The 24,669-nt window shown below is 40.7% G+C and overlaps 1 protein-coding gene across 2 annotated transcripts in view; it reads left to right on the forward strand.

Moving 5' to 3' along the window:
- ptchd4 (patched domain containing 4) overlaps window positions 1-24,185 on the forward strand; it is a 103,098-nt gene extending 78,913 nt beyond the window's left edge. For both annotated transcript variants that reach the window (XM_043683105.2, XM_043683114.2), the window contains exon 3: window positions 22,549-24,185. In XM_043683105.2, the coding sequence (XP_043539040.2) occupies window positions 22,549-24,185 (1,637 nt within the window). The remainder of the gene's footprint in view (window positions 1-22,548) is intronic.
- The last annotated feature ends 484 nt before the right edge of the window (window positions 24,186-24,669 follow it).

Here is a 24,669-nt window from a genome sequence, read left to right on the forward strand (position 1 = left end):
AGGATGTCCCAAGACTTCTGGGGCTTCCTCGGGTCTGTTTGGGGAATCAGAGGATAGAGACGCGTGGGACTCTCGTCGTCGCCCGCCAACCAGGCGGCGGCGTATTTGCTCTCTTCTGGGTCAAACGGTTGTTTTCTGTTAACATATACATTTAGGATTTGACACACCCAGTCTTCATCAGACCCATACTCGGGCCAAACTACCGAGGGGGCGCGGATAGGTTCTTTGGTCCATATAAAACAACAATATTTTATCATGGTCTCTTTCTTTAAGTCCTTCGTTCTACTACTGTCCGTCCATAGACTTAACTTCCGACCTAATGGACTATCGGGGGGTATTTCTTTCCCATTTGCAGTCTTCCCTGACTTCTCCTTAGTAAATCTAGAAGTCTGATTTCCCATGGTCTATCTTCGGTCCTGGTCTTAAACGCCTAAAACGTTTTCACAGATGACCGTCAAAACCACAATTTCCCGTGGTTTATCTTCGGTCCTGGTCTTAAACGCCCAAAGCATTTTCACAGATGACCGTCAAAACCACGCGGCCAACAAAGGAAGAACAAAAAAAAACTCTTACCTTGATCCGTGCACGGAGTTGTCTAGCCTTTTTAAATGTGTGTACCCCCGTGTATAGTCATTAACCAGTCGTCCCAGCACTCGTCCGTGTGTTCCTTTTTCCAGGATTCAAAATTATTTTTAAATGAGCCGGGTGACATCCTCTCTTGGCCGACGGCCGACGGCCGACGGACCAAGCTGATCAGTGAGAAGTATAAATATATACTAGACGCGTCTTTGTTGTGATCAGGCTTGATCCATGAGCCGAAGAGACTGCCCCCCCCGGCAATAATTATTTCATCCCGGACGAGCCCCCAATTGTGCGAGATAAGCAGCTGTCCGGACCCATCTCCGGCACTTTTATTTCCCTGCCCAGGAACAAAGACACGGAGGAGTCTGTCCAAAACTTTTTCATTCAACTTTGCAAAGTCGGGTGCAGTTCCCGCAGGTACACACACACAAGCATAATAATCTCCACACATTATATACATGTATAAGTGGGGTGGGTCTCCTACTGCTGTCTTGACCAATGAGTGCTAGGGTTCCCCACCGTTTTCCTTATTTGGGTTCTGGTGCCTGCGATTATTTTGTTATTCACTTGGCCAATCAGTGTTCGAGCTCCCCGTTCTTTCCTTATATGGATGATGTTGTACAACTGTGGTTAAGGGCGGTCTCTCAACTATCGAGAAAAGCTGTTACAATTGTTTCATTCATAAAAACATGGGGGAAGTCCGGCAACAGTTTCGAGTGTCTGCTTGTGTTTACTATAAGGTAGAAAAGACTAAAATGCAGCTAACCGTTTAAAAACTTACACTACCCCCTACAAGATCATACAGTCCTTAAAATACAAAGCACACTATGAATATTTCCCCAATAAAAAAATAGTATTAACAGTGGCTATGATCTGCTCAAACTAAAAATAAATCTTTACATGAGCAAAGCAAATCTCCTTTCATTTCTTTATTCCCCTCTTCAGTCTGCCTTCCTCACCCCTTACCACAGCCACATTATTTTCTGGTCTTTAATTCTCAGGAGCAAAAAACATTCCAGCACCCTGCAAAAAATAGAGCAGAAGAAACATTGGCTTTAGCTCAAGGTAGCCCATAAAGTTACAAGTTGGGTTGGTGGGAAAAAGGTGTAAAAGAAATAAAAAATAAGACTGCGCTAGTTGAAGTGAAATAATCAGTCACAAAGTCACATCCACAGAAAGTAAATAACTGACTACCACTTAGGGTATGGTGTCTGTTGATGGGAGATCTAAGGGAAGAAAAATGGAAAATAAGTGGAAAAATGATCAAATTGACAGATTTTCTACAGTATTAGTAATGGCGAGTCAATGATTACATTGTTCCAAGGAGTTGCTTGTATGTTGAAGATGGAGAGAATATAAGTTATGATTTTCAGTAAGTACATTGGGAAAAAAAGTATGTTGTGATCAAACACTTAAAGTGTATATTTTTCATTAATTCCTAAAGAAAATGAAGAAACTGTATTTTCTTTATTGTAGATCAAAAACCAAGCTTCAGAAATATTGAAATAAAGTTCTTCTATCAATCTCTTCCATTGCATTAAGTCCCATTCCCTGATCAGCCTGTGGTCTCTGACATACACTGGCTGCCAGTTAACATCTTAATTTTAAAGTGCACATCCTTGTTTTCAAATCCCTGCATGACCTTGCATTTTCCTTAGTACTTTTATGAAATATCGGTACATCCTAATAGCCCACTAACTGAATGGATTGTTAATCCATTGCAGCAGGCAGTTAAGGCTGTATCATATTGACCTGAGTCACATGAACGGTAGACCAGGTAAGGGCAGCAGGTTTTTTATTTAGCTAAAGGGTATTAGTGAATCAGAGGGGTGTTTACAATCCGGCCACCTTTACTGAGATTAGGTATACGTATTTATTAACTGAGTTTAAATTCCACCAGTGGTCATTGTGGGATTTGAATGTGTGCCACTAGACCCTTCCTATCTCCCTGATCTGGATTCCTCTAATTCTGGCCTTCTTAGCATCTCAGATTTTAATCAATTCACCTTTGATGCTCAGTCTTCAGTTGTCCAGGCCTAAGCTCTGGAATTTCTTTTGAGCACCTCTTTACCTCACTTTCCTCCTTTAAGACAATCTTTAAAACATACCTCTTTGACCAAGTAGCAATATTAAATACTTGAATATAAGTTGTTGCTTTTGCTTTATGGAACAGATAGTCCCGACTTCTCATCCAGTTTAGTATTTATAGGGAAAACTAAGAAATATTTGAAAGTTTAACACATTCTTACCTGCTTTTTTTACGCTTTCCAAAGACACAGCAATAATGCTTAAGTATATTTAAGTAGAACCCCATTGATGCTTATTAAATTTGAATTCAATTCAAATTTGTACAGTGATACATATCTTCTAGGAAATGCTACTTGCTTTGTTTACAGGAACTATCATTGTTTTCTGTGCCTCTCTTCCTCTCAGATCATCCTTTAGGACTGAGGAGTTTGCGGTCTGGTTTGAGGAGTTCTGAAATGGCTGATAAGTCCAATCTATGATCTGCAAACTCTGTATATGTTTAGGGAAGGTAGTGCTTGAGGGTTTGGGCTGATGGCTTGTGTGGAGGATTGTGAGCTCCCTCTCATGCCTTAGCTTTGTCTCTGCAGATTTCTGACCAAGTCTCTCAAAGTTTTCTGTGCCTTCAAGGGTGAGCCTTCTTTGTTTTGGTCAGTCACAAATCAAAGACTGCCATAAGTTGGTGGTGATGTTTGACCTCTTCAGGGATGTAGAGAGAACATCCCTGCAGCAGGTCCAAGTCCACAATTGCTTGTCAGGCATATAACTACATGTTCCACATAGTTTTAGTAATAGGCTCCTCAGTATTGGATAAATGGCTTGGGAGAGGATGTTGAATTTGGCACTGGTGGTATTTACCTAGTGCTTTGGGATGCCTGTTATAGATTGTCCAAGTTTTTAAAGGAAATAAGAGTGCCCAATAAATTATGGCCTGATTTTCAGGTTTCAGTTCTTAGTCAAATAAACTTTCCATCAAACTGGAGGCTGACACACTGGAAGCAATGATGAATTTCATCATCAACACTCGCCTTTGTTTAGAGGTGCCCGTCAAGTTGCAGAAATTGAAAAAAAAAGTTTTAGTGTATAAAAAGAAAGTTTTGCTGTGAAAATTGCCTATGTTCAATGGATTGCATCATTTGGAAAACACATCATTTGGACCACACCTTTCCGGTGGACCATATCCTGTAGCCAGCTGTGGAGTGTAAAAGGTTTCTGAATTCATCCCAAATATTTAAGTTTCTGATGGTTTAAAGTTTAACTTGTTGAACATGTATCATTACTTATCTTACATTATGTATCATTTCAAATCTTAGCAGGACTTATACACTTAATGGTAAGATCCTAGGGAATGTTGCTGAACAAAGAGACCTTGGAGTGCAGGTTCATAGCTCCTTGAAAGTGGAGTCGCAGGTGGATACGATAGGGAAGAAGGCGTTTGGTATGCTTTCCTTTATTGATCAGAGTATTGAGTGCTGGAGTTGGGAGGTTATGTTGTGGCTGTTAGACTGTTGGAATATTGCATGCAATTCTGGTCTCCTTCCTATTGAAAAGATGTTGTGAAACTTGAAAGGGCTCAGAAAAGATTTACAAGGATGTTGCCAAGGTTGGAGGATTTGAGCTATCGAGAGAGGTTGAATAGGCTGGGGCTGTTTTCCTTGGAGCGTCAGAGGCTGAGGGGTGACCTTATGGAGGTTTCTTCAATCATGAGGGGCATGGATAGGATAAACAGACAAAGTCTTTTCCCTGAGGTGGGGGTGTCCAGAACATAGAGGGCGTAGGTTTAGGGTGAGAGGGGAAAGACATAAAAGAGACCTAAGGGGCAACTTTTTCATGCAGAGGGTGGTGCTTGTATGGAATGAGCTGCCAGAGGAAGTGATGGAGGCTGGTACAATTGCAACATTTAAAAGGCATCTGGATGGGTATATGAATAGGAAGGGTTTGGAGGGATATGGGCCAGGTGCTGGCAGGTGCGACTAGATTGGGTTGGGATATCAGGTCGGCATGGACGAGTTCGACTGAAGGGTCTGTTTCTGTAATGTACCTTTCTATGACTCTATGATTATGGTCAACAACTAATTGAGTATTGGTTTTGCTGAACCTAGTCAGGAAAATTATCTTGGAAATGTTAAAATGCAGAGTTCAATCATAAACCTATTAGGACTTTCAAGCATACGGTATAGGCCACCACCTGCAAAACCTGCAGAGTTCTTCGAAGATGTTATTTGGGATGGAAATGCAATGCTGTGCAACGTATCAAAAGGGCGATTGTCCTGTGACTATGGTGGATCTATGACTGAGTGTCGAAAAGCTGTGTAGAAACATAATTACTAAAAATGAAACAGGATGTTCAGAGCAGCTGAAAGCTGCTAAAAGTCATAGGAACAAAGAAGCACACCACTGCTGACGGCATGGGTAAGACAATAATGACTGTATATAGAGTCATAGAGTCATAGAGATGTACAGCCATGGAAACATACCCTTCGGTCCAACCCATCCATACCGACCAGATATCCCAACCCAATCTAGTCCCAACTGCCAGCACCCGGCCCATATCCCTCCAAACAGTTCCTATTCATATACCCATCCAAATGCCTCTTAAATGTTGCAATTGTACCAGCCTCCACCACATCCTCTGGCAGCTCATTCCATACACGTACCACTCTCTGCGTGAAAATGTTGCCCCTTAGGACTCTCTTATATCTTTCCCCTCTCACCCTAAATCTATGCGCTCTAGTTCTGGACTCCCCGACCCCAGGGAAAAGATTTTGCCTATTTATCCTAGTCTTGCCCCTCATAATTTTGTAAACCTCTATAAGGTCACCCCTCAGCCTCTGACGCTCCAGGGAAAACAGCCCAAGCCTGTTCAGCCTCTCCCTGTAGCTCAGATCCTCTAACCCTGACAACATCCTTGTAAATCTTTTCTGAACCCTTTCAAGTTTCACAACATCTTTCCAATAGGAAGGAGACCAGAATTGCACACAATATTCCAACAGTGGCCTAACCAATGTCCTGTACAGCCGCAACATGACCTCCCAACTTCTGTACTCAACACTCTGACCAATAAAGGAAAGCATACCAAACGCTTTCTTCACTATCCTATCTACCTGCGACTCCACTTTCAAGGAGCTATGAACCTGCACTCCAAGGTCTCTTTGTTCAGCAACAATCCCTAGGACCTTACCATTAAGTGTATAAATCCTGCTAAGATTTGCTTTCCCAAAATGTAGCACCTCTCTTTTATCTGAATTAAACTCCATCTGCCACTTCTCAGTCCATTGGCCCATCTGGTCCAGATCCTGTAGTAATCTGAGGTAGCCCTCTTCGTTGTCCACTACATCTCCAATTTTGGTGTAATCTGCAAACTTACTAACTATACCTCTTATGCTCGCATCCAAATCATTTATGTAAATGACAAAAAGTAGAGGGCCCAGCACCGATCCTTGTGGCACTCCACTGGTCACAGGCCTCCAGTCTGAAAATCAACCCTCCACCACCACCCTCTGTCTTCTACCTTTGAGCCAGTTCTGTATCCAAATGGTTAGTTCTCCCTGTATTCCATGAGATCTAACCTTGCTAATCAGTCTCCCATGGGGAACCTTGTCAACCGCCTTACTGAAGTCCATATAGATCACATCTACTGCTCTGCCCTCATCAACCTTCTTTGTTACTTCTTCAAAAAACTCACTCAAGTTCGTGAGACATGATTTCCCACGCACAAAGCCATGTTGACTATCCCGAATCAGTCCTTGCCTTTCCAAATACATGTACATCCTGTCCCTCAGGATTCCTTCCAATAACTTGCCCACCATCGAGGTCAAGCTCACCAGACTATAGTTCCCTGCTTGTCTTTACAGCCCTTCTTAAACAGTGGCACCACATTTGCCAACCTCCAGTGGCACCTCACCTGTGACTATCGATAATACAAATATCTCAGCAAGAGGCCCAGCAATCACTTCTCTAGCTTCGCACTGAGTTCTTGGGTACACCTGATCAGGTCCTGGGGATTTATCCACCTTTAACCATTTCAAGACATCCAGCACTTCCTCCTCTATAATCTCAACATTTTGCAAAATGTCACCATCTATTTCCCTACAGTCTATATCTTCTATCGCCTTTTCCACAGTAAATACTGGTATATATTCTCTTTCTGGCATTGGTTAAAAAAGAAAGGTATTATTAAGCAAAAATGGAAATTGCTGGAAAAGCTCAGCAGGTCTGGCAGCATCTGTGGAGAGAAATCAGAGTTAATATTTTGGATCGAGTGATCTTTCCTCAGATTGGTGATTTACAGCATCCACAGTTCTTTAATATGAAGCAGAACTGTCAGATTTCCTACTCACAATGGTAAAGTTTAGAAGGGCGGCCCTTGGTCAAACACCACATGGACGTACAGAGATTAATTCACAGCCTAAGGTATCATATTATAAGAAGGACATAGAGTCATTTCCTCAAGGAGTTGAGAAAACAGATGCTGAGTATTTTTATGCAGACCATGAAGAAACAGAATAAAGTCTAAGGAAGCCAAGAGTTGGATGGAAGGGTCTGTTTCCGTGCTGTGCATCTCTATGAATCTAAGTGTTCATCTGGTCAGCATGAGCAATGAAAACAATGAACACATCAACCAATCTACTGCATGTATGCTGCACAAAGTTAAGCAAGCCAGACAACTTTTACTAGTGCATAATAATCCAGTCAAACCAGATTGAAGCTGGGAGTGTACCTCTCCAATCTTGAAGGCACTGATTTTCTTGTTACTGTAAATTATTAATCTCAAACTGGGAGATAGACCAGCTGACACCACTGACCTGTTTAATGTCAGAAAATACACCTGACTTGTTACAACATTGCAGACATTGTTCTGTGCGATAATGGCTCATTCATGAGTGAAGAATTCAGCTGCTTTATCATCTCCACCCTATCTCCAAACAAATGGAAAGGCTGAGGTGGCAGTGAAAATCATCAAGTAAATCATAAAGAAAACACGCAAATCCAGTACATACAAATCCAAGGCAACTACTGATTAGAAAAATGTCCCTAATTAACACACAAAAAGGAGACAGTACAAAAACTAATGTCACACTAATTTCGCTTAAACTACTCATCCAAAAGCAAGAAAGGCTGCTTAAACCTAATAGGCACAAGTGACCAGAATAAAGTGAAATGCAGGAGTTGAGCATGAGCCAGCTGAAATGGGGGATAGATCTTCAGCGCTCTGACAAGAGTCAGCTCAAGTTGCAATTTGGGATACGTGTAGAGTAGTTATAACTTTGATCATCTATGGTGGAGTTAAGAGACCAGATATACTGTTGTAGGCACATACCCGCAACCGAAGAAACTGCTCCTTCACTACAGGCAGCCAATGAGGAAGATGTGAGCTTAGAGACTCTGCAGATCACAGATCAACTATCATGCCTAGAGGTCCACAGCATCTCAACACTGGAAATGGAATAACAATTATTGCAGCAATAAGTGACATAGGAATGACATTGCCTGCAGAAGGAACTGTACCCAGCGGAAAAGCTAACAACAATGCGTACCAATAAGAAAATGACATATTGTAAAGGCTATGTGTGCAATACATATGCAAAAACTGACAAGAATAACAAACTACTCATGTATGAGAACAGATGTGTGCATAATGGATAACTTGAGTAATTTACAATGTAAATGATAATGCATCTAATTTTTAAATTTTGCATGAAACAGGGGATATTTGAAATGAAATGTAATACTATAACTAATGTGTTTCCTGGCTTGCCATAATTACATCATAAGGGACTTAGTACTGGTATCCATATTAAATTCAGTTCAGTAAATACACAGTATAAAGAAGACTGTTGTCCTGAGTATGTATAATAAGTATCACTGAGGAATGCCATGCAGACTTCAAAAATATCAGGTCAAGCAATGGCCTGCAATGCTGCCTGCCCCAGGAGATCTGACCTAGTGCTGCGTGGAACTAGAAGTGGCACAACACAAATGAATTTCTCTACCATTTCTCACTAAGTATCATTTAGAAAAGAAACACATTTGATTTACACTTTATGGTATTTGTCCATTGGATGTCTTAAATGAAGGGAGTGAGGGAGAGGGCAGTGCTGACAGAGGGAATGGAGAGTTGTGAAACACTGTTGGGGACTGAGGAAGGGAGGGGAAATATTATTGGGGTTAAACATTGTTGAGGTGTAAATAAGGATGGTGAGCACTGTTGTGGGTGAGGAAAGGGGTGTGTACTGTTGGAGGTAATGGAGGGTGAGAATATTATTGATAGTTGAGGTTGTGCTGAGAACGGGGGCAAGGTGAACACTATTGAGGAGTGAAGGAAGGAGAACACTCGGGTATTGTGGCGGGACCACTGTTGAGGGTGAGAATTCATCAAAGAAATGTGACAATCAAAATGTGGATACATAAGAGAACACAAAGAACAAGAGAACAGAGGATACAAAATTGGTTGAGCTATAGGAAAAAGAGTAATTGTTAACAGCTATTTTTTGGACTCAATAAAGAGGGTTTCTGATGAAATTCCACAAGAGTTTCCAAGTATACAGATGATACAAAACTGGAAGGAATGTAAACTGTGAAAAAGGCAGTGTACAACTACAAAAGGACATTGATAAGTTAGTATAGTAGGTGATAGGTGCAGATGACGTTCAATACAGTTAAGCGTGAGAGGTACCATTTTCGTAGAAAGATTACCAAAATACAGTAAAAGAAGAGGCACAATCCTAAAGGTTATGCAGGAACTGAATGATCTGGATGTATTCATACAGTACAGGTGGCAGGATAGGTAGAGCAAACAGTTAATAACACACTCAGTATCTTAGGCTTCATTAATAGAGACATCAATGTTAAACATTTATAAAACACTAGTTAAGCATCAGCTAGAGTGTTGTGTACAATTCTGAGCACCACACTTTAGGAAGGATGCAAATGCAGGGGGAAAGTGCAGAAGTACTTCATGAAAATGGCTCTGGGGATGAGAAATGTCAGTTATGAAGATCAATTGGATAAGCTGGGTCTACTTTCCTTAGTGAGGGGAAGATTCAGAGAATTAAAGGAAGTTTTCAAAATCATGGGTGGGTTGGAGAGAGTACCTGGGAAATAACTGTTCCCTCTGAGAACAGAAGGATGTGGGTAAAAGTAATTTGCAAAAGAAGTGAAACACTGTTTCACCCAGCAAGTGGTTTGGGTTTGGAATGCGCTGTCTGGAAATGTGCTGGAAGCAGGTTCACTTGAAGCTTTCGAGAGGGAATCAGGTGCTTATCTAAATTAAACCATATTCAGGATTATGGGGAAAAGCAGAGAAAAGCGTTAAGTTACAGTATTCATTCAGGAAGTTGGAGTAGACACAGTATCTGAACATTGTTTGATTCTGCACAATGCCAATACAATGATTCGGTGGGTGTGAGGGATGGGATGAACACTGTCAGAGGATGAGAGGTGGTGAACAGTGTTGGGATGAATGGGTATCAACAATAAACAAATGCTGGCCACATGGTAACGAATCATTGTAGCCACTATTTTAAAAAAATGTTTATTGTGAAACAGAGCTGGAATTAGCTCTAATAACTCAAGCCTTGGGACATTTAACTTTTAACAGCTAGTGCTGTAACAAAAAAGGAGACACGACTTGGTATCCTCCAACAACCCTGCCCTGCAGGGGAACAGTCGGGTTTAAAGGTTAGCTTTGCATTCTAGAAGTCCAGGTCAGAAACTCAACGCTCATCTGTCGTGCAATAAAAGTAGGAGAAATGAATATTGATTCCTAGTCCTCAAGAGATTCAGGCATGAGTTTCAGCTGACTTTTAGGGGAATTTCAGGTTTCCACTGCTCTTTAGTGCTTGCTGACATCACCTTTGAATTCCCTAGCTCTAATTGTGACGTTAGCACCACCCCCAGCTCACCCCATTCCCTAGTCTCTCTATGATAAGAGGAGCAATGCCATGGAACCATAATGGGCGATTAGCTTCATAAGTCCACAGTCAAACCACAGTTTGAGCATGTGCTTTTACATCTTTTCCTGGTTCTGGCCCCAAGGACTTGGCAAAAGTGTCTCGAGAAGCCTAATGACCTCAAACAAATAGTAAACTCACCAACTTTAAGGGCATTTAAATGGTCATTGGATAAACATATGGACGAAAATGAAATAATGAAGGATAGATATGCTTCAGATTAGTTCCACAGGTCAGTGCAACATTGAGAGCCAAAGGGCAATGTTCTGTGTTCTATGTACTAAATGGCCCAGGCCAGTGAATGAAACCTGACATGACACCTACCCACTGTTTTACAGTCTCTCACATCACTCCAATGCTCTCCCTCTGAAAACCCACCGCATAGGAGTCCCTGACAACCAGATTCAATTTTAACATTAAAATTTCACACATATTTCTCATTACAGTCACATACCTTCCAGGCAATCAGCTATGCCAAACATATCACGCAAACACTATGGTCTACGTAACTAACAGTCCTCTTTCTCTCCTGAAGGACAGGGTTGCCCACAATGAAAACGAAGATAGCAAAACCTGTATCTTCTAAGCCCAATGGAAAAGGCAATTCTCTGTATTGTGTTGCTGGCCGAGACACAGCCTGTGACATTGAGTTTCACTGCAAACTTTGAGGATGACTGTACACTCTGGAAACACAGACTTACATTGTAGGAAACACTAACAAATAGCATTAGAAGACTGCAGCATGAACACTTTGAGCACAGGTACAGGCAGCCAGCTCATGAATTGGACCAGGCTGCATCTGGTGACTACTCACTTATTCTCTGACTGCTTGCTCAGTTAACATGTGGCTGAAGCTCACACCATCTATGCCTGGTCTTGCTGTGTCAATTAGTGCTGGCACACAGTCAGGCAGTGAGCTTTGCTGGTCAACAGTCGTCAGTCCAGGGCCTTATATTTTGCAGTACAGCAGTGTACCACATCAATCTCAAGCCAGCACCATGTGCTAGCAACTTACAAAAAAGATCCACTGTATGTGCAGCAAGCAAGCAGCTATGTCTCAAAATCCACAAGACACCCATTACTCAGGGGTGCCAGTATATTAAGTCAATGACAACCTCCACTCTCAATCCAAGGGTTAAGCCATGGACAGGCTTCTGGTCAGGGTGACTTCAGTCAGGAAATCTATGCCTCTGCAGTCCAGGCAGTGGATCACAGTCAGTCCTGTGGCTTCAAAGTGGCCAGTCCAGGAGAGAGGGTTGACAGGAAATGACTAATGCAGTCAGGGAAATGTGCAGCCTCCTGTCAGGGGTCTGGGCAGCTCTTGCCCAGGGCCATCCAGTCAGGTTGTTCAAGGGACTAGGAGCAGGGAAGGCACAGATTTCCATGAGAGGGCTGGATGATCAAACTTAGATCACAAGGTACCTGAAAACTCAAGAATTACCCAGAATTTTTTCTGACTAGGATCCTTGCTGACCGAAATATCACTATTTTGCTATAGAATGACATGGAGCTTTCTGTATTCAGGCATTGTTCCAGCTGCTAATTTCCAATATAAGGCCCTCCCAGAGCATGACTTGCATCCAGGTTATGCTAATCACCTAAGTCTCCAACATTGGGTCCAGAAAGGCCATAACAGACTTGACAGGTCTAGACAGAAGTGACAGACTAGATGACCATGACCAAGGTCAAGAGAGGAAGGCAGATCAGTTTGATGATGTCCATTGGTTGATTAAGCCCAGTTAGCTGCATGGTGTTGAGCTTCCACACTTTTAAGAGCAGATATCCTGCCTCTAAATGTTGATGGTTAAATAGATGGCACCAGAACAGTAGCCAGTACTGAGACCACTGAAGGACGAAACTAGCAACAATGGAGGAGGTTCCAGAATGATGATAGGTTTGAGCTGGCCTCAAAGGGGAAATGAGAGTCTCATTATTGAGGGAAGGGATAGGTATACAACAGGCTATCATTGTTGTTGAGTTGACACGACATGGATCACAGAGTGCTTGATCATGAAGGTCCCCAGACCCCAGAAAGTAGTGATCAGCTTCGACTGTTGGCCTTCTACATGGCATTTGGCCTCCTGGCATGGCTAGGTTACAAAGGTGTCAGAATGAAGTCCTTAAGTGGCTATTAGTTGGCTATTTAGGGGCCTCAATTAGTCTCTGGACAGGAAGGTTGTCCTTAACCTTCCCTAGTCTTACTGAATTGAAAGAAGTCAGGAAGAAAACGGGCATTCCAGCATCTAGCTTCCTTCTCGATTCTAAGTGCCAAGGGCAGAATTACATTCTACATAATATTATTTTCTGCCCATTTCTTCAGAGGAATCATTGTCAGGTTGATATTATCAAAAACCTCTTTAATATGGAAATATGTATGCACAGTCAAACACAACTCTGCTTACTTGACACTTTGTCAATGACTTTGCACTATTAAGATCAGGTTTATGACAAGAGTGGGACAATTTGGAACCTGTCATCTAGCCTTGGCTCAAGGGCTTACTTTCACTGAAATGTTAGCTCATAGGTATACATGTGAAATCTTTTGGGTGATGGATGAAAGAATTAAAATACACTTATTATTAATGCCAATGGTCGTTATTTTGCACGTAATGAACGTGCAATGGAAGTTATTTTAAAATATTTGAAATCATTTGCACTGAACCTTATGTGCTGATTAACAAAAGTAAAATCCCCTTGATGGATCTTAGTGAGAAAGTAATGGAAGTAGATTAGATTACATTACAGTGTGGAAACAGGCCCTTCGGCCCAACAAGTCCACACCGACCCGCCGAAGTGTAACCCACTCATACCCCTACATTTACCCTTTACCTAACACCACGGGCAATTTAGCATGGCCAATTCACCTGACCTGCACATCTTTGGACTGTGGGAGGAAACCGGAGCACCCAGAGGAAACCCACGCAGACATGGGGAGAACGTGCAAACTCCACACAGTCAGTCGCCTGAGGCGGGAATTGAACCTGGGTCTCTGGCGCTGTGAGGCAGCAGTGCTAACCACTGTGCCACCGTGCCGCCCACAAGTAAAAGCACCATATGTTTTTGTATCGGCTAAACTTAATTGAGAATTTACCCAGAGAGTTGCCAGTGAAGAAATGATCAATAATCCTCCTGTGTTGCAGTACTTGATTTGGTGTCAGAACTAAGTATGACACAAATGGTGATGTCATTCATGTTTTCAGTAGATTCATGAATATAGCTATTACTGTAAATGGGATACTTTGTCACATAGCAACCTTTAATTTCACAGAAGCTGAGGTAAAGCCATAAAAACAGTTCATCATTTATTTATTAACACTGGTCTAAACTTAAACAAAGTCTGGTTAAGGTATGGCAGCAATTCAGTGTGGACAAAGCTATGAGCTTTCAATGTCAGTTATTGATCAAGCTTCATATTGAATGAATTATTCTATACAACAGCAGTACTTCATTTGTAATATATCAAACAAGTGGAGCACGTGGTACATCTTGTGTAGAATTAATCTATAGGTATTTCCATTATTTCCTTTTGCTAAACAAATGTGAATAGATATTTAAGTATTACTTCACAAGGAAGTGGTGAGGAAGGACTCAGCTTTCTTACAAGAAAATATGCAAATCTCAGCTGATGCCTGATGGCTTACTCCATGTTCAACAAAGCACTGACAAGGGTGATAGAGGCTGAAAACATCATAACATTTACAAAGTACTTAGACTTATACTTGTGATGCCAAGGCATGCAAGGCTAAGGGCCGAGTGCTGTAAAATAGGATTAGAATAGCTTGATGGTTGTTTTTAACCGGCGCAGATTCGTTGGCCTCAGAACGTTTATCTGTTTTGATTTGATTTGATTTGATTTGATTTATTGTCAAATAGTACAGTGAAAAGCTTTGTTTGTGAGCAGTACAGGCAGATCACAGTAAGTAAGGACATACTGGTCACAAGGAGCTTGGACAGAGTGAGGCATACAAATTACATTGCACAGGAGGTGCATGAAGCAAGATCAACATTAATAAGATCAGTATTATTTAAAGTTAGAGAGGTCCATTCATCAGTTTAATAACAGCAGGGAGGAAGCTGTTCTTGAACCTCGGTGCGTGTGTTCAAGCTTCTGTATCTTCTGCCTGATGGAAGAGGTTTAGGAGCGTATTACCTGGGCGGGAGGTGACTTTGATGATGTTGGCCGCCTTTCTGCAGCAATGAGAAATGTAAATGGAGTCCATGGGTGGGAGGTTCGCTTCTGTGATGGTCTGGGCTGTGCCCACAACCTTAGGTTGCTTCTCACAGTCAAGGGCAGAGCAGATGCCGTACCAGGCCATTATGCACCCAGACAATATGCTTTCAATGCTGCGTCTGTAAAGGTTGGTGAGGTCATTATGGACATGCCAAATTTCCTGAGCTGCATGAGGAAAAAGAGGTGTTGTTATGCCTTCTTGACCATTGCATCTTCTTGGGAAGTCTAAGACAGGCTGTCGGTTATTGTCACTCCTAGGAACTTAATGCTCTTAAGCTCCACTCTGCTGATGTAGATGGGAGCCTGTTCTCCTCCTTTCATTCTGAAATCAATGATTAGGCATTTTGTTTTATCGACATTGAGAGAGAGGTTGTTGTTATTGCACCATATCACCAAGCCCTCTATCTCCTTTCTGTATTCTGACTCATTGTTGTTGATGTCTGTCCCACCACAGTGGCGTCATCAGTAAACCTTTGGATGGCATTCATTTGGAATTTGGTTACACAGCTGTGAATGTACAGGGAGTACAGTAGGGAGCTGAGAACCCATCCTTGGGGGGCTCCAGTGTTGAGGATTATCATGGAAGAAGTGCTGTAGTCTATCTTCACTGATTGCAGTTTGTGGGTCAGGAAGCTGAGGATCCAGTTGCAGAGGAAGGAGCCTAGACCTAGGTCTTGGAGTTTTGAGATCAGTCTGAAGGAGATAATGGTACTGAAGGTGGAGCAGTAGTTGATGAGCAGGAATCTGAAGTGGGTGTCCTTGTTATCCAAATGTTCCAGGATTGAGTGCAGGGCTAGGGAAATGGCATCCACTGTGGACCCATTATGTCAGTAGGCAAATTGCAGGGAATTGAGGGAGCTGGGAGACTAGAATTGATGTGGGCCATGACCAGCCTCTTGAAGCACTTCATGATTAAGGAGGTCACAGCCACTGGGCAGTAGTCATTAAGGTACATTTCATGTGCTTTCTTTGGTACTGGGATGATGCTGGTCTTCTTTAACCAGTTGAGGACTTCGGTTTGTAGGAGGGAGAGGCTGAAGATGTCTGTGAATACCTCCGCCAGCTAGGCCATACAAGATCTAAGTGCACGTTCTGCTTGCATAGTACTAAATGCTGCATGCCTGGTCTTCAGTAGGCACTGGATTTCCAAGTTTATCCAAGGTTTCTGGTAGAGGAACACACAAATTGACTTCTTTGGCATGCAGTCCAGTAGACCTCTATAAGATATACTCCTTTTTCACTACAGATAGGATACAAATTCGGGTTCCATATCATTGGCACTTCTGACACTGTGAGAGCTGCTTTAGTACCAAGTTATTGTCTTTACCATAAGCACATATGAGCAGAAGCAGATGATTCAGCCCTCCAATAAGATTACGATTGAGCAGTTTGTGTTTTGAATTCCACCTTTTCATCTAACCTGAAACATCTTTGATTTTCCTGATTTCCACCTTAAAAGTCTTCCATTTCTATGTTTCCACTGCCTTCTGAGGCAGAAAATTCCTAAGTTGCACAACTCAGACAGAAAAAACACATCATCTCTGTACTGTCCCAAAAACCTATAATTTAAAAACTTTATTACCTAGTGCAGGATTCACCTTTTCTCCCACACCAGTCTTTGAGTCACACCTTCACTTCTCTAATCTTATTCATCCTATGCCAATTTGCACATGATTCAGGTAGCAATCCATACCAATGAGGTTCTGCATACTCACTCTAACCTCTTACAGTCTCTTAGCCATGGGTATTGATGATACATATATCTCAGCAAGGGACCCGGTAATCTCTTCCCTAGCTTCCCATAAAGTTTGGGAAAACACCTGATCAGGTCCTGAGGATTTTTCTATCTTTATACTTTATAGGACCTCCAGCTCCTCATCTTCTATAATATGGTCACTTTTCAAGACATTGCTATTTATTTTCCCAAGTTTCTTAGCTTCCATGTCCTTCTACACAGTAAATAATGATGCAAACTATTCATTTACTATCTCACCCGTCTCTTGTGGTTCGACGCATGGACAGATCTTTAAGAGGCCCTATTCTCTCCCCAGTTATTCTTTTGCCTTTATAGTATTTGTAGAATCTAATGTCCCCTTCTTGCCCTCCTGATTTCCCTTTTAAGTATACTCCTACTGCGCTTATACTCCTCTCGGAATTTACTTGACCTCATTTCCCTATACATAAGCCTTTTTCTTTCTCTTAATCAAAGCTTTAATTGTTCTAGTCATCCAGCACCATTTCGCTCTCTTGCTGCACTGCTAAGTGGCCTGCCACCCATTTCTAGTCGTACCAGCCTTGGCTTTCACACTAATAAGAACATACTCTCTGAAATCTCCAATCCTTCCCTTTACCGGCAACCAGCCTCCCCAAGCAACTTTTTAAAGTTCCTATCTAATACCATCAAAATTGGCATTACTCCAATTTGGAGCTATAACTTTTAGAACAGGTCTATTCTAAAACTAATAGAATTATGATCACTTGGCCCCAAAGTTCTCTCTCACTGACACCTCTGTCACTTGCCCTGCTTTATTTCCCAAGAGAAGGTCAAGTTATTTTCCTTCTCTAGGAAGTCCATCCACAAAAAAATTTCTTGAACACACAACAAATTCCTCTTTTCCAAGCCCTTAATATTATGGCAGTCCCAGTGTGTGTTTGGAAAGTTAAAATCCCCTACCATAACCACCCTATTATTCGTAGAGCTTTCTGAGATCTCCTTACAAATTTGTTTCTTAATTTCCTTGCTGCACTGCTAAGTGGCCTGCCACCCATTTCTAGGAGTGACTGATACATTCAGAGCCCTTAATTTCACAAATAATGTTTTTTCCACATTCAATACAAGTCAAGCAGACTTCATTAACTATAAGCAACTCCAAAAACATAAAAGGAAAGAAAATAGATAGTAATCATACTTTACATCACCTCTCAAAAACACTTCAAATCTCAAAGTGCATCACTGCCAATGAATGACTTTTGAAATGTAGTCATTGTTAAAAAAGAAATGCACAAAAATGCATACACAACACCTCCCACAAGCAGCACCATGGTGATGGTAGCACAATCTGTAGTTGTGATATAGAATAAGGAATAAATATTGGCTGGGACAGCAGAGATAATTGTGCAGCTTTTCTGTGAAATAGCAGCTGTGGGACTGAGGTACCATAGATATTACAGAAATGTAGCTCAGGGAGAGATGAGTGGCCGCTTAATGTTCTGGTATATAGATGTTACAGGCATAATGTTACAGTTGTACTTAGGGAGGATATTCCTGGGAGAAGTTCAGTTAAGTTATATGGGTGCAGCTGAGAAATAAAAAAGGAATGGTCATGATTTTGAGATTGTACTACAGAACCTCACCACCCACCCCCCCAAAAAAAATAGTCAGCAGGAAATTAAGCGTGTGATGGAATACTCCCCACTTGCTTGGATGGTGTTCAGCTCTAACAACACTCAAGAAGCTGAACACCAAAGTAACTTGTTTGATAGGCACCATATCCACAAACATCTACTCCCGCTAACACCAACACACAGTAGCATAAGTGTGTATTAAAGAGAAGATGCACTGCAACAACTAATCAAGACTCCATCGACCACACCTTCCAAACCCACAAATACTACCATCTTGAGAGACAAGGGCAACAGGTATAATGGAATATCACCTTCTGCAAGTTTCCCTCCAAGCCACTCGCCCCCTTGACTTCAAATATTTTGCCATCCTTTCAGTGTCTCTGGATCAAAATCCTGAAACACCCTCCTGTAGTATTGTGGGTGGGGCTGTTCAAGAAATTCACCAGTACCTTCTCAAGGGCAACTCAGGATGGGCAGTAAATGTGGATTCAGCTAATGAAGTCCACAACCTACGGTTGAATGTAAAATAACTGTACAGAGGCTGGTATCCCATCACCAAGTCACCCTTTATTTATATGTGCACTTACATGAGCTGTGACCAGCCAGATCAAAGTCTGTCTCTAGACTGAGATCTTCTGAATCTCCTGCTTATTTTTTTTAGTGCTTATTTTTCCCCAGCACCAATGTTGTGTTAATGCAGGTGTGAGACACAGTGAAAGACACAAGGTGCATGAACCTTTATTCAGTTTCCACTACCATGAAGAAAAAGTACAACCATATATATCTGTTTGAATTTTTTTTATCTTTGAAAAAAGAAGAATGTTGTGTTCTGTCTCAAAGTTAGTATGCCAGTCTACCATTTAACCTATGATATCATCACTGTATCGTAACATATGACCTTATTTTAACTAGGGCCTCTCGAAGTTTGTCAGACTGATGAGAGCATGCTATAATGGTAATCAAATAGCTTAATATTAATCCAGACACTGAAGTGCCTGCGACTATGAAATATGTAAATATCAGGAGCTGTAATAAACATTTTCTGAATCCTTCACATCTAGTGCTCACGTTACATGCACTAACATAAGCATTATGAATCAAGCATAAATACTCCACTAGAGAATGGCTCTAATAACAGGTCAACAATATGCTGTATATCTTTCACTGGTGTGAATTCCGCTGCACATTGTCAAATCTAAATCACTAGTTTAAAATCCAACAGATTTATTTGGTAGTATTAGCTTTTGGAGAGCTGCTCCTTCATCAGGTAGCTAGAAAAGTTGGATTACACAAAACAAAATTTATAACACAAGATTATAGTGTCATGCAACTGATACGATATATTGAAAAAAACCTAGCTTCCTGCTAAGTCTTTCATCTTTTAGAATGGGTTGCAGGTTTTGATTCATTAATATGTAAATCTCAGAATCCCAGTTGCAAGATACTATGATCTTGTGCTATGATCTCTGTGTCTTACGATCCTGCCCCATTAGCTACCTGACAAAGGAGCAGTGCTTCGAAAGCTAGTCCTTCCAAATAAACCTGTTGGGCTATAAGCTGATGTTGTGTGATTTTTAACTTTGTCCACCCCAGTCTAACACTAGCACCTCCTCATCATAAATAAACTCTGCATTCAGACAATGGAAACACTATCCGTTGAGGTATTTAAGGGGATTTTGATATGATTTCACAAAGTGATGTGAATAGCATCCATTTTACCCTGGACCTTGGGAAGGTGAGTGTCTCTATTAAACAGTATCATCCTGTCTTGTTGCAGTGTATTACAAAAGTGCCAATGGTCATAGTCTATTTTCCCATTAAAGAAAACTGCTGGTGAGTTAAATGTGAGTGTTTGTCCTTCAAGAAAGGGACAAGGTTGAGAAGGCTGGGCCTTCATAGTCTGCTCAGTCTGCTATTAGCATTACTCTGCATTGCAACTGAGCTGCCCCACCAACTGAACTAGCCAAATCCCTTGCCATGATTAGACAGTGATGAGCTTTTCAAATTTCATTTTATAAAGCTTACCAATGAATACACAAAAACATGTGCTCACTTCTAATCTAATAGAAAATCAAATAGCGGCCTGGACAAACCTTGGCCATAATTTTGTTTTACAGAGCTCACTTTTGTCGTCCCAGCTAGCAATGCATTGCTGCAGGTTCTCCTCAGAATGTAGCAGATATGTATCCAATATTTCCCAAAATCTTATGATTTTAGCTGACCAAGGGAGTAAACTCTATGTCTAAGTTACTTGGAATATTTTTCAAATGTGGAGTCACAGTTCATGGAGCTGCAGGACCACTTGTCTCATTACAATATAATTGAATAAGTTCTGTCAGGACTTGGCAGACAGAATCGTCACTGGAAAGGCCATGAAGAGAATCAGCTGAATCAATTTTGAGACAGAAAACCAGTGTGAACTGTCTTCTGTCCCTTTTTACAGCCGTTAAAATGATGAAATTGCATTAGAAACTGTATTTTTTTAATAAAAACCTATATCCTTTTGCCTGTAGCTCTTCAAATGCAGCAATTGTCATTTTTTTTTCAGTGAGGGCTCTGCAGCAAGATTAATTTGTCATGTCATGCAAGTTTTATCTTTAACGGTACAGACAGTTTGTTAAACAATTGACTAAGTACTTATGACAATTATGTCTTGTGACAAGCTTTGGGATTATGTTTAGAGAAAGGTGCATGAGCGTTGTCTCTAGAAATTAGTTAATTAGATTCATATATCTCTACAGTTGATTCAAATTCTTACTAATAGAGTTCGACACTCTTGAAATGCTACAGAAATATTTCGAATGGGGATTCCCATTTTTCTACCTTTATTTCCATTGGCCTATTATGGTTCACTATCACATCAGAAAGATACTTTCAATACAAGTTGCCAGATTAATTCTAAGACTGATCTGTTGCACACTTCCACAATTACATTAAAGACCTTTCAGACCACAGATATCATTTACAGCAGATTTGAGTATTTTTTCTTGGAATTTTATATTTCAAAAGCTCCTTTTCTACATTTCCTAACTAAACCTTGCTCATTGATGTTCAACCTTTTGCTTCTAACCTTTCCCATCTCCAACCACACCATGGGCCACATCCAAAGTAAAGATAAAATTTGACTTTACTCTTAGTCTTACTGCCACGTCTATGTTAAACACATCTTTTTAAAATCTTTTTTGAGAAATTCCCATTCATCCTGTTCTTGGGGATGGAGAGTCAATGTAGGAGAAGGGATAGATGAGAAAGAGAAGGCAACAGAGGAAATGGAAAATGAAAATGAAGGGGAGGGAATAAAGGAGGTGAATCCAAAAAGTATGGATTAGGAGAAGGATGGAAAAGAAGGAATTGATTAAAGAAGTAGAATACACCTTTTAAAATATTTTGTGGCCCTTTTTTCAGTGCCCTTTAACTTGCTCAGCAAAGAGTAGAAATTTGAGGCAGGTTAAATGAAATTACATCAAACTTGTTGGACAGAATGGTTGATGGTGACAATAGTAATCTAAAATATGCTCAGTGGCAGGAAAAGAAAATACATCCGAGCTGAATCACAAAGTTAGGAAATATTAATTTGTTGAGCAGAGACAACGGATAAACACTTCCTCTGTAAATGCCAAACAATTGTACATTTATATTCCAGTAACCCATGAAATTTTTGCCTGCCATTCCACTCATTCTGCTGAGTCTGAGGATTCCTTTAAGGTGACCTTCAGACTGCGTTGGATGATTGATATCTCTTTGTTTCATAACAATACATTAACAGTGTTATGTACATGTGCTTGAGATTCTCTCATCACTCAATGCATGCTTAATAGAGAGTATTAACATAAACATAAGAATCTGCACCTTCACCTTAGGGGATTGCAAATTGGGACCTTTGGTGGGACATCAATGGGCCTTACAGGTCACCCCAGCTTATAAATTAAATGGAACACCCCTCCCTTTAAATTCCCGCAATGTTTTTCAGATATGTGTAGACTATATTGGAAGCTCAAGTTTGTAAAATCTCCTCTGTAATGTTGTTGAGATAATGATGATGCATCATTATGTGCTGCCCATGCAGATGAGCGTTTTTCCTTTACAAAACCCTGGAGAGAGATTGATTCATTGAAAATTTGTTCCTGTTTTACTGAAGTAGAATTTGCTCTTTCCATTGTTTCCCTTACCTTTATTCTATTATATTTTTCTACATAGTTCAAGCAAAATAAGAAGATTGTTTTTTTTACATGCATTAGTTTTAAAATTACATGGAAAATATATTTATTTCTGTTCTTTAGTTATTCCTGGCTAAAGCTTGACAAAACATTAAGTTAACCATGTGATTCTAATGTTTATGTCATCATTAGAAATGCTTGTACACATTTTGAATTGTGACATGCTAACAGCTTTCTTATTCTACTTTCTTGCAAGGCCATGGAACTAAAGGGGTTTTTGAACTGCTGGCTGGATGGCGGAGAACAAAAGAAGATCAGCCATTTAAGGAGCGAATAGCATCTGCATATTCTGATGTGATGGTGTCGTACACAATGACAAGCTCTCTCTATATCATTACCTTTGGTATGGGTGCAAGCCCATTTACAAATGTTGAATCTGTTAAAATCTTCTGTCAGAACATGTGTGTCACTATTCTAGTAAATTACTTCTATATTATTTCTTTCTATGGCTCGTGCTTGGTCTTTGCTGGGCAGCTGGAACAGAATCGCTACCATAGTATTTTTTGCTGTCGAATCCCTTCACCTGAATACCTGGCTTCCAGGCCTGTCTGGTTTAAAACTATGATGAACGATGGATTCCAACAGTCCGGTTCTCATGACTGTGATCCATATCAAAAACATTTCATTCAGCGTTTTTTGAGGGAGCACTACACTGAATGGATCATTAATACATATGTCAAGCCCTTTGTCGTGTTACTGTACCTGATTTATGTGTCATTTTCCTTTATGGGATGTTTACAAATCAGTAATGGATCAAATCTCATTAATTTGCTTGCAAGTGACTCACAAAGTGTTTCCTTCACAATAATCCAGCAAAAATACTTCAGCAACTACAGCCCGGTAATAGGTTTTTATATTTATGAGCCAATAGAGTACTGGAATCTAACAATACAGGAAGACTTGCAAGTTATCAGCAGGGGCTTCATCAGAATATCATGGATTGAACATTACTTACAGTATTTGAAAAAACTCAACATTACAGTACTAACCAAAAGTGAATTTATTAATATTCTAGCCAATTCGTTTCTAAAGCAACCAGAATTTCAAAACTTTGTGGATGATATCATTTTTTCAAAGACTTCAGATGAAGTAGATATCATCGCCTCCCGTGTGTACATGGTGGCTCGAACCGCTGAGAACATACACGATGAAATGGTTGATTTACTGGAAACCTTACGGAAACACTCTCTCATTTCTAGGATAAAGTACATAGTGTTCAATCCAACCTTTGTTTTCATGGATCGATATAGCTCCTCCATCACCTCACCAATCCTGAATTCCAGTGTTAGTGTCCTGATCATTCTAATGCTGACCGTTTTTTTGGTTATCAATGCATTGGGTAATGTTTGGGTGATACTTAGCGTAACATCAATGGAGTTCGGTGTGGTTGGATTGATGACACTATGGAAAGTAGATATGGACAGCATCTCAATCTTGTGCCTTATCTACTCTTTGAACTATGCCATTGACCACTGTGCACCTCTGCTTTTTACATTTGTATTAGAAAAAGAACGTACCAGGACTGAATGTATCAAAAACTCTTTAGAATGGAATGGAGCAGCCATCTTGCAGAGTAATATTTGCTTTCTTTTAGGGTTGATGCCCCTGGTTTTTGTGCCTTCAAATTTGACCTTGACACTGTTTAAGTGCTTACTTCTAACAGCCACCTGCACACTGCTACACTGTTTTGTTATATTACCTGTCTTTCTAACATTTTTTCCTCCATCTAAGAAAAGGCACAAGAAAAAAAAGCGCATGGAGAGGAAAGAGGAAATTGAATGCGTGGAGATACGCGATAATGCAGGAATGGTTGATCACGTCACCACAGTTTGAACACCTAAATAAAACATCACTGGAAAAAATCGGTATCAGAACAGACCCACCGAACAGGTGATTTGGCTCCCTGGTAAGGTCTGAGCTTTCTTCAATCCTGACAGCTTGTGCTGGCCAATAGGACAGAACTAAGGAAGCATGGGTGAATTAAAATGTTCTGTCATAGGGTTTCAATAGAATGCCCTGTTCCATCTAACACAAAGGGTGCAATGAAAGTGAAATACTGAAATTAATGGTAAATTGTGAACCATGATTTGAAGGTTTAAGAAAAAAATGACCATGTCCTTTTTCTTAGGGCCTTCTTTCTTTTATCGTTTCCTTCTTTGATCTAGACTGCAGAAGTAATCGACAAATTGGAACGATTTTAATAGGAAAGATTATATCGTTGCATGAACAAATGGGCCATCAAAAAGAATGGCTAAAGGCAAAAAAGCTAGTTACAGAGAAACATTCACAATACAAAGCCTTATGCACAGACATTACT

The sequence above is a fragment of the Chiloscyllium plagiosum genome, unplaced genomic scaffold, assembly GCF_037043375.1.
Source record: "Chiloscyllium plagiosum isolate Xiang-an unplaced genomic scaffold, Cpla_swu_hap1 HiC_scaffold_3, whole genome shotgun sequence".
Classification (NCBI taxonomy): Eukaryota; Metazoa; Chordata; class Chondrichthyes; order Orectolobiformes; family Hemiscylliidae; genus Chiloscyllium; species Chiloscyllium plagiosum.